The sequence below is a fragment of the Dioscorea cayenensis genome, unplaced genomic scaffold (genome assembly GCF_009730915.1).
Source record: "Dioscorea cayenensis subsp. rotundata cultivar TDr96_F1 unplaced genomic scaffold, TDr96_F1_v2_PseudoChromosome.rev07_lg8_w22 25.fasta BLBR01001033.1, whole genome shotgun sequence".
In the NCBI taxonomy this organism is placed as follows: domain Eukaryota; kingdom Viridiplantae; phylum Streptophyta; class Magnoliopsida; order Dioscoreales; family Dioscoreaceae; genus Dioscorea; species Dioscorea cayenensis.
The window spans coordinates 22755-31862 of NW_024087424.1; the positions used below are offsets into that span (position 1 = coordinate 22755).

General features: G+C 34.4%; 2 protein-coding genes across 5 annotated transcripts; both read right to left on the bottom strand.

Annotated features, from left to right (window-relative positions):
- Positions 1-207: 207 nt before the first annotated feature.
- On the bottom strand, positions 208-1595 carry LOC120255501 (metallothionein-like protein 2). Its single transcript, XM_039263316.1, has 3 exons — positions 1445-1595; positions 719-799; positions 208-605 (listed from the first exon to the last, which is right to left on the bottom strand). Exons 1-3 carry the CDS (start codon positions 1507-1509, stop codon positions 512-514), a joined length of 240 nt encoding a protein of 79 aa, XP_039119250.1. The 5' UTR covers positions 1510-1595; the 3' UTR covers positions 208-511.
- Positions 1596-3667: 2072 nt separating this feature from the next.
- On the bottom strand, positions 3668-8681 carry LOC120255504. 4 transcript variants are annotated; one of them, XM_039263320.1, is made up of 5 exons: positions 8504-8681; positions 8169-8366; positions 7128-7210; positions 4743-6777; positions 3668-4457 (listed from the first exon to the last, which is right to left on the bottom strand). In XM_039263320.1, exons 2-5 carry the CDS (start codon positions 8326-8328, stop codon positions 3763-3765), a joined length of 2973 nt encoding a protein of 990 aa, XP_039119254.1. In that variant the 5' UTR covers positions 8329-8366; positions 8504-8681; the 3' UTR covers positions 3668-3762. The 4 variants fall into 4 exon arrangements, with proteins under 4 accessions (XP_039119254.1, XP_039119253.1, XP_039119255.1 ...); XM_039263319.1 differs by having other exon boundaries at positions 8455-8681; XM_039263321.1 differs by lacking the exons at positions 8169-8366; positions 8504-8681 and adding an exon at positions 7852-7924.
- Between the last annotated feature and the right edge of the window lie 427 nt (positions 8682-9108).

Genomic DNA, 9108 nt, shown 5'->3' on the forward strand with positions numbered 1-9108 from the left:
CTTCCTTGATTTGAAAACTCTGATTCAACATAAGAAAAAAACCATAAATCAAGCCTTATATTTCTCCTCAGATGGTCCATAATTTAATAGACAGCAAGGCCTGATATTGACTTAAACCTACTACATAAACCATTTCCATCAATCCACATCAACATGCAACAGATGAAAAACAGCACAGAAAACTGAGAAAAGAAATAAAGGAAGAAATAAACAGCAAAGAAAGGCCTATAGTTTCATTGATAACATGTTAATACATGAAGCAAGGCCACACCATGAACTCTCTAAAAACACACTCACAAAGCCAAGGATAAGACCAGAGAGAGAGAGAGTGAGGGAGAGAAACAGGCAAAAGAGAGCCTTTTTTCTTTCTTATTTAAGCCCATGACACAAACCACCACAAACACACAAACACAAGTAAATACATAACACAAACATTAGGACTCTTATTATTCCATTATGATTTCTTAAATCTCTCCCTCTTAAAACTCAGGTCTTTAGATTTCTCTTAGTTTCATTTGCAGGTGCAAGGATCACAGGTGCAGTTTGATCCACACTTGCAACCTCCATTCTCGGATCCAGTGGCCATTTCAAACCCTTCAAGTTGCCTGCAAATTTTCAATCAATTCAAAGACATGATCATGATGATGATGATGATAAGTTTGAAACTATTTAAGATAAAACCATGAAGTATATAATTTAATATATAGATCAGGCATACTCTTTTGCATGAGCAACTCCAACGATCATGGTCTGAGTGGTGGTCATCTTCTCCTCAGCCAAGCCCGGGTACATCTTGCATCTGGAATTTTATTATAAATTATGCATAAAAGAGATGAACAAGACAAGAACACATCAAAGATGAAATCTTTCCAAGAGTTTTAATGAAAAAAGAAACCAAAAACATGAAATCAAGAGCGGAAACACATCAAAGATGAAAACTTAATTTTCAACAGTTTTAATAAGATTTACAAGAAAGAAACCCCAAAAGAAAACAAGTAAAACTAAAGAAACAACGTCAATAAAACATCAAAGATGCAATCTTTCCAAGAGTTTTAATGAAAAAGAAACCAATACCATGAAATCAAGAGCAGAAACACATCAAAGATGAAAACTTTTCAACAGTTTTAATAAGATTTACAAGAAAGTAAACCCCAAAAGAAAACAAGTAAAACTAAAGAAACAACGTCAATAAAACATCAAAGATGCAATCTTTCCAAGAGTTTTAATAAAAAAGAAACCAAAAACATGAATCAAGAGCAGAAACACATCAAAGATGAAAACTTAATTTTCAACAGTTTTAATAAGATTTACAAGAAAGAAACCCCAAAAGAAAACAAGTAAAACTAAAGAAACAACGTCAATAAAACATCAAAGATGCAATCTTTCCAAGAGTTTAAACAAAGAAACAAAAATGAAAGAAAACATCAAAGATCTCATCTTTTACCCTCCACATCCACTGCCACACTTGCAGTCTGCTCCACACCCGCAGTTTCCTCCGCAGCAAGACATTTTCAAAGAAGAGTTTAAGCTTTTCTCTCAACCCTAATCACAACTCTCTATACGCAATGAGAAGCATGAAAACACAGGCCTCCATTTATAGAGATGAGAAGAGGTAGACGATGGCAATCCACCGTCCACGTGTCATAATCTAATCGCCATCCACGTGTCAGCATCTCAGCCACTATATTCCCTAGCGTGTCGGTCTAACCTTTCTCTATACCTCTTCGCTTTTATCGCTTTGTCGTTATCCTCGTTTAATTACCATTTTAGCCTTCCACCTCTCACCTCATAACGGATCGGGTTTAATTCATGAATCCAGATCCGACCCGATTCTTTTAAAATATCTTCAATTAAATATAAGTTTTTGATTCATTTCATTAAATAATAAAAAAAATTATGATGACCCATAGCTAATAGCTTAGGAAGGTCCAAATCCAAAAACAAGAAGAGAAGTTGATTTTATTGATTTTTTTAAAATTTATTTTTTAATGATGATTGTGACTTGATATGACTAAATCAATTTTTCTAATTTTTAATTAATTAAAAAAAAAACAAATGATCTCCTTCTCAAACTCCCTAGAATTCTCTTGCCAAATTGTTTGTCCATATCCACATTAAATAATACAATACTATGTAATCCTTCCTAGTGAGAATAAACAATTTCATTAAAAACAAGAAAGGATAATTAATAATTAAAAAAAAATTAAAAAAAAAGATTATAAGAAAAAGATGCCAATCCTGATGTAAGTTATAACATAGACTTTCTTGTTTAAGTGATGTGATATTGTAAAATAAGGATTCATGATGGTAGTGACATCCACTACACGGCAAACAAGTTATTCTCAGAGTCTTTGTATGCATTGGCACTGTCTCTCAAGATATCATATAGAAAAAGATATGTTTCTATAAATAAATAAATAATTAAATAAAATAAATAGTAAATAGATAAAACATTGACTTGATAAAAGAAAGAGCCAATGGACCACAAGCAATAAGAATCAAATAGTGATTAACATTTACTAAAGATGTGTTTCAGCAATTTGATTTTCAAAGAAGTATGAATGTTGTTGATCCGGACTAAAAAAAATGAGAGTGTGGTTTATCCACTTTATTAAAAATATATATATATATATATAATATGAAAGGTGAGAGAGGTGGTGTGTGTCGCACTTTTTATTATCAATGAAAACTATTCATTTTATATTTTAATAATAAAAAAAAAATATTTATTGACTAATTAGAAGCATTTGATAAAAAATTTTTTTTTAAAAATAAATAACCAATTTTATAACTGAGCCAATACAGGGATGAAAATCAATTTTTTTTAACTCAAAATTTTTATATATTTAATCAAAAATGAAAAAAAAAAAAATCAAACAGGCTAATTATCCAACAAAACTGAGATTTTTTTTTAGTCTTTTCACACAATTAACTAATATTGGTGAAGTGATGGCCAGCCTTGAACACAGCTAAACTAAATGCTCAACTGCCCTTGTACCATATAGGATAGATGATCCTCTTTTCTTGAATTATTAGCATGTTACTTTTACTTCTTTTTTTTTCTTTTTTTTTTCATTTGTAACGCTTTTTTTTTTCTTAAGAAATTTGTGATTTATTTATTTATTTTTTAAAATCTTACAAGGAAATTTTGTAGAGTAGCTTTTGAACTTTGTGTTTCTTTGCATCAGGTCAGGTCAAGTCCTGTGGCTTTTTCTTAGCAAAAAAAAAATAAAAAAAGGTCTAGTCCTGTGGCTTTTTCCTCTTGTACTTTTATTGATAGTTTTTACCTTTTCAATGAATATGATTTACCTTTTTTAAAAAAATATAAAAGAAAGTCTCCATGAAAGTCTATAAACTAAGAAAAAGGAATTAGAACAATTGATTAGATTCTTAACTGTTTAAAATATAAATAAATAGAAAGGCACTAACCAACTTGATATCTTCTGACCTCTCTTTATATCTTGCACCTTTATTCCCCAAATCCCTTCCATTGCTTTTCAGTCAGTAACCAGAATTAAAAAAATAAAAAAATAAAAAAGGAGCTCATTAGGTTCCATTTTTCATAAAGACATAATAATAGCATGATCAAAATCATTAATTCCATTGACCAAATCTATCAACTGATATTTTTATTTCACCACTATACATATGAATAAATAATGGCACAAAACTTTGTTTACATATATATATATATATATATATATATACATACACACAATGATACACACATACAAAAAAGAGATAGATAAAGAGAACTTAAACTTAGGAAGAAATAAGCAAGCCATTGTAGTCTAATACAGCTTCATGGACTAAATCATCAAGCAAAAGAGCCTCTAACTCCAGTGCAACACACTCTGCATCCCATCTGAGATTCATCCATCCATCATTTGCAGTAAAATCTCTAGCATTGATGGAGTCTAAATTTTGACTAGCATGAAGTGTTTGTGAACCAAGATGCCAGCTGATGTTTTCCCACACCTCTTCAAGAATATGGTAACCGGTTGGCATTGGTCTAGTACGTGAATTAAAATGCATGAACCCGGGCCAATAAGAAAATGATCTCACATAGATGTCGGCCAAAACTTCGTTAATTAGATCGAACCGAAGCTGGTGATCCAGAGACATTTCATGATCATCTGTTGCAATGTCTGTATCATGGTTTGAGCATTTTGTGTCTTTTTGCAGTAATGAATGATGCACTTCTGGATAGGGTGAGTAAAATTCTCTGGGTAAACTTTGGCCACTGAACTCAGATTTCTTCAGCAAGTCCTTAACATACTTGAACTCAGCCTCATCTTTTTTACTCACTTGAACATAGAAAGCATCTCCATCAGCAACAGCACTTTGTAATTGAGTCTTTGTTGTGTCTCTTTCTATTACATCAAGTTCATTATCCTGGTCCAAATGGGCAATTGGGGCCTGACAAAGTATCCCTCCAATGCTTAGCTCTGAACCTCCTACATAGATGAACAAAATAGTTTTGAACTTTGTAAGACAACACTTTATGTTCAACTAAAAGCAAGTGATGAAGAAAATTAGGTCTACATCTGACATTTAAAGCTGATGATTATTCATTCTTTCTTTCTAGAACTTGTGTATCTTCAAAGACTATTGAAGCTATTAATTTCGTTGGTAATTAGTTTACTTTGGTGAGGAATGTTTGTACAGTAGTATTGAGATGATATATGACCAAAAAAGAAAGAAAAAAAGAATGAAAACTTTTGAGATGTTTGGTGTTTTACCTTCTATGGCAGAATATTTTGCAGGACAGACAGGTTCCTCTTCAATGCATGAGTTCAGATCAGATATGGGGCTGGGTTTGGTTTGCTTGTTGCACGGTTCTTCCTCAATGGTAACCTCCTGCTCGTTGATGACAGAGTAGCTATTTTGTTCTCCTTTTAAATCATCCATGGCATCTGGTTGACTACTCTGATCAAGTGCATTAACTGACATTTCTTTTTCTGAATTTCCATCTGCTATGTCTCCATGGTTTGCTCTCAACATATGTTCCACAGATACAAGTCCATCTCCTGCTTCCTCTACATGAACTAAATCTTTACTTATTCCCTTTTGATTTTGGTCAAGTTCATTCATTGTCGCAATCTCTTCTAGGCCCCCATCAATTGTCTCACTAGCAAGTGCATGTGGTGACAACATATTTGTTTCTTTGCACTCCTCTTCAGGGATGATTGAATCTATGGGTTTCGGCACATAAGAACCAACAGGGTTGACTGCTCCATCACCTGTTAGAAGAACTTTGGTCTGTAAGTATGACCCATATTCAGGATTGGAAAGAATTCTTCCTAGTGTTCTTGGGTTCTTTTTATTCTGCATAACAGGATCTTCTTGAACCAACCCCAACTCCTCAGGCAGCCTTGTAGATTCTCTAAATGAAACAGAATCAAGCAAACGACCATAACTCTCTAAGGATTCAGTAAGAGAACGAGATCTCCGAAAACTACTACTGTAATGCTTGCTGTTAGCAGAAAGAGGTTTTTCTGGCACCAGTCCATCCCCCAAAATATGCCTTTCGCCCTTAACATTTTCAGAAACCTTATGATCATATTCACTAAATGAAACAGATTCAAGCAAACGACTATAACTCTCTAAGGATTCAGTAAGAGAACGAGATCTCCGAAAACCTCTACTGTAATGCTTGCTATTAGCAGAAAAAGCTTTTTCAGGAGCAAGTCCATCCCATAAATTATGCCTTTCATCCTTTTCAGAAACCTTACGCCCATATGGGATTTTATGCAAAAGCCCATCCATAGATATGCGCTGTTGCTCCTTCTTGGTCTCCTGGATTAAATCTTGTATCCTCTGCTTGAGGCCCTTAAAACGACTCGAAACAGCTACAGCATCCATCTGGTTATTAAATCCACGAGGAGAAGCAAGTAAACTCTCCAAGTTGGAATTAGTCCCTGAACTATTCATGGCAGCATGTTCTGGCTTCAGAAAACCAAATTGCATATGTGCTCTGGGAGCCCCGTGTTGCAAACTGTTGTCATTAGTACTTGAAACTGAAGCAGAGTTATCAGCCTGAGATTCCCTTGAATTACCACTATCCCCTCCTTCCCCTTCACGTTTAAATCTAGAAAGACCACTTCTCTTCTTCCCTGATAACGCTGTTCCTGGGAATGAACCAGACTTGGTCAATGCCATCTCTGAACTTGAAGCATGTTTTTCTGGCAAGTGATGTATAAAAACAGAATTCGGATCCTGTGAGATCTGTTGAAATAACTCCTTATTTGTATTGAATAAATCCAGCATATCTGAGAAATCTTTTGATTGATAGACTGCTACATCTGCACTCTGGCCTTTAGTATCATATTTTAAGGACTTCAGCTTAATCCAGGCATCCTTTGCCTGAGTTAGCTTTTCAGTAAGCACTACTTGATTCTCTACAAACTGATTTCCGATCTCATTAAGTTGGTTATGACCGGCATGACTAATAGTACTAACAATGCCATAAGCTTCAAATTGTCTTGCCCCATCGAAGTCTTCCCACATCGGTGTTGCAGGTCCACTGCTAGTACAAGACTCATCCTCACATGAATTAGATTCAACTGTTGAGGCCTCACTGTCTGAAGATAATTCATCAGAAAGGACATAATCATTGCATTCCAAATAATGGATGGAAAGAGTTCGCTGTAGTTTGGAGGCCAATGGAGAAGTCTTCTTTTTCTTGTCTCGTTTCTTTGACATTTTTTTTGAAATGAGAGATTTTATCCGAGAGCTGGCAGAATTTTTTATTTTGGCATTCACTTTGTCATCCATCTGCAACATTCCAAACAAAATAGAAAAATCAGTGGTGATCAACATATCAAATTGTAAGAACATTACTTCATTAAGAAGAGAACTCCAGTCAAGGGCTTGTCTGTCACATAAAACCTTTTTTAATTGATTTTTAAGTAGCTGAAGCACAAAAAACAACCAAACACCAATAACAAAGATGACAATATGGCAAAATTAGATGATAATACAATTGAACAATTTTCCTAACTGAAATGAAACTGGAAAAGACCAAAGGATGACAAGTTCAACTTCAATGGGAAGAAAGTAAAAGCATAGCATTGCTTGGCAGCACATCTTGTTTCAATATAGGCAAACTTGCCAAGTGAACTCACCGAAATGTCCGCCTCGCTCAGTAAAAGTTCATGTTCTTCACCAGACAAAGGAACATTTTGCTTCAAATTTGTATCTTTAGTTCCTGGAATAAGGTAATTCGATTGTTAAAAGAAGAATGACGACAAGACTAAATGAGCTACCAACCCAAGCATCCAGCATAACTAAGTAAATCACATATATGATCTTTCAAGCAACCAGAAAGCATCATAAAAATTTTCTAGCCAGCAATAAGAGGTGACTTATGACATTTCTATAAACTACACCAACAAACTAAAAGCAGTGGTTAAAAATACTGTTGGGAAAGCGCCTGCAGAGGGTCCTTCACCATGCAAGTTTAACAGAAGCTGAAACACACACCTTCCGAAAGTTCAAAATGTTTTAAAGTAAAACTTTCATATTTTGAGGACTAATTATCCAAAAAACTATATAATTGAACATAAAATTCTTTTGCCTAGAAAACAAACAGATAAACTCGGACTAAAAACAAATTTTGAGGCCATAAGTATTCATCTAATTCATTTTCTCGGGAGCAGCTTGTCGTTTGATTGCCGTTAAATACTCACAGCTTAAGGAAAGGAGGTTCTCACTTGCATAAGAGAACAGCAAGCATATAGAAAGCGTAAAATAAAAAAAGAAAAGAAAAGAAATACAGGCGAAGACCAGCAACAACACAAAACCAACAGACGCCAAATCAACAAAACAAAAACAAACTAATTTACAAACTCAAGAGCTCTCCTCCCCTCTCTCCTCATGCACTGAGCTGCTAAACTCTTTTTGGTGGTTAGAAGGCTCCTACTAAAGTAATATTAAAGCTTTTGTTTCCATGAACAGTTGGATATATTTTCTATCAGCAAGTCCAGAATCATCTCTTTGTTCTCTTTCAAGTGAAATTTACACTAATCCAATCAGACACACTTGATGGATAAAACTATAAAATTACTGAACCTTCCAATCAACACAAGGATATAGTCAAAACTGCATCTTTTTAACCCTAAACTGTACAGATAACAACAAATTATGTAAAAAACGTAAACCCTCACCCTGAGAATGCCTGCCATCTGTGTGCTTTTTATCAGTCAGCATCTTCCGAACATGAAGATGATGGTGAAAATCAAAGAAATGGAGAAATCCCCACATCCATCCTACATGATTCTTGTCATGTCGTACTGTAGATTCCGGGTGCCGCAAAAACGTTGCCATTAATCAACAAACACTTGAGCTGATAAATCTCATCAATCCTATTCAATTAGAACAAATCCAAACATCATCTTCTCATCCAAATCCACAAATCAACAAATCAAAATCTCAACAAAAACAAGCTCAAACCTAAAAATTCAATGGATTGAATAAAGAACAGCATCAAATTGGATCACACCTCTTCGATCGAGAAGCTCTTCTTCCCCAAAATCGATGGAGAAAACTAAAATTAGGGATTTTGATTCAAGGTTATATAGTCTCTGAAGCGATAAATTGACTAAATAAATAAATAAATAAATGAAAATTTTCTCATCTTCTCCAGGCTCCGCCATGGTCGATACGGCGTTTTGCCTCGGGATCCGTTTTAGTTTTGGACACGAGGCAAACGAACGGTGGATATAAAGCGGAGAGATCCTATGGTAGTTATTCATTCCCGCGCTGTTTGACTTGGCGTTTTCAGTCAACAAAAGGCGGTTGACTTTGGATTGGTCAATACTTCTGGTCTTTCTAAGGACCTTGTAAACACATGAAGTGTTCAAAGACCAAGATTTAGTTTTATATATAATGTTTGATATCTTTTCTTGATTGATGGATTTTCTTTTGGTTTGCATGATCTTTTATACAACATGTGTAAAAAGTTTCTTTTTTTTAGTGGTTCTAACGTAAAGTAATTAAAAATTTTGGTAAATTATAAATAGTGGTAATATTATCCAAAACATTTTTCTACCGTACTCCCCAAACACCAAATGAATCAAGTCTGAACCTCTTTGGTTTTTTCAACAT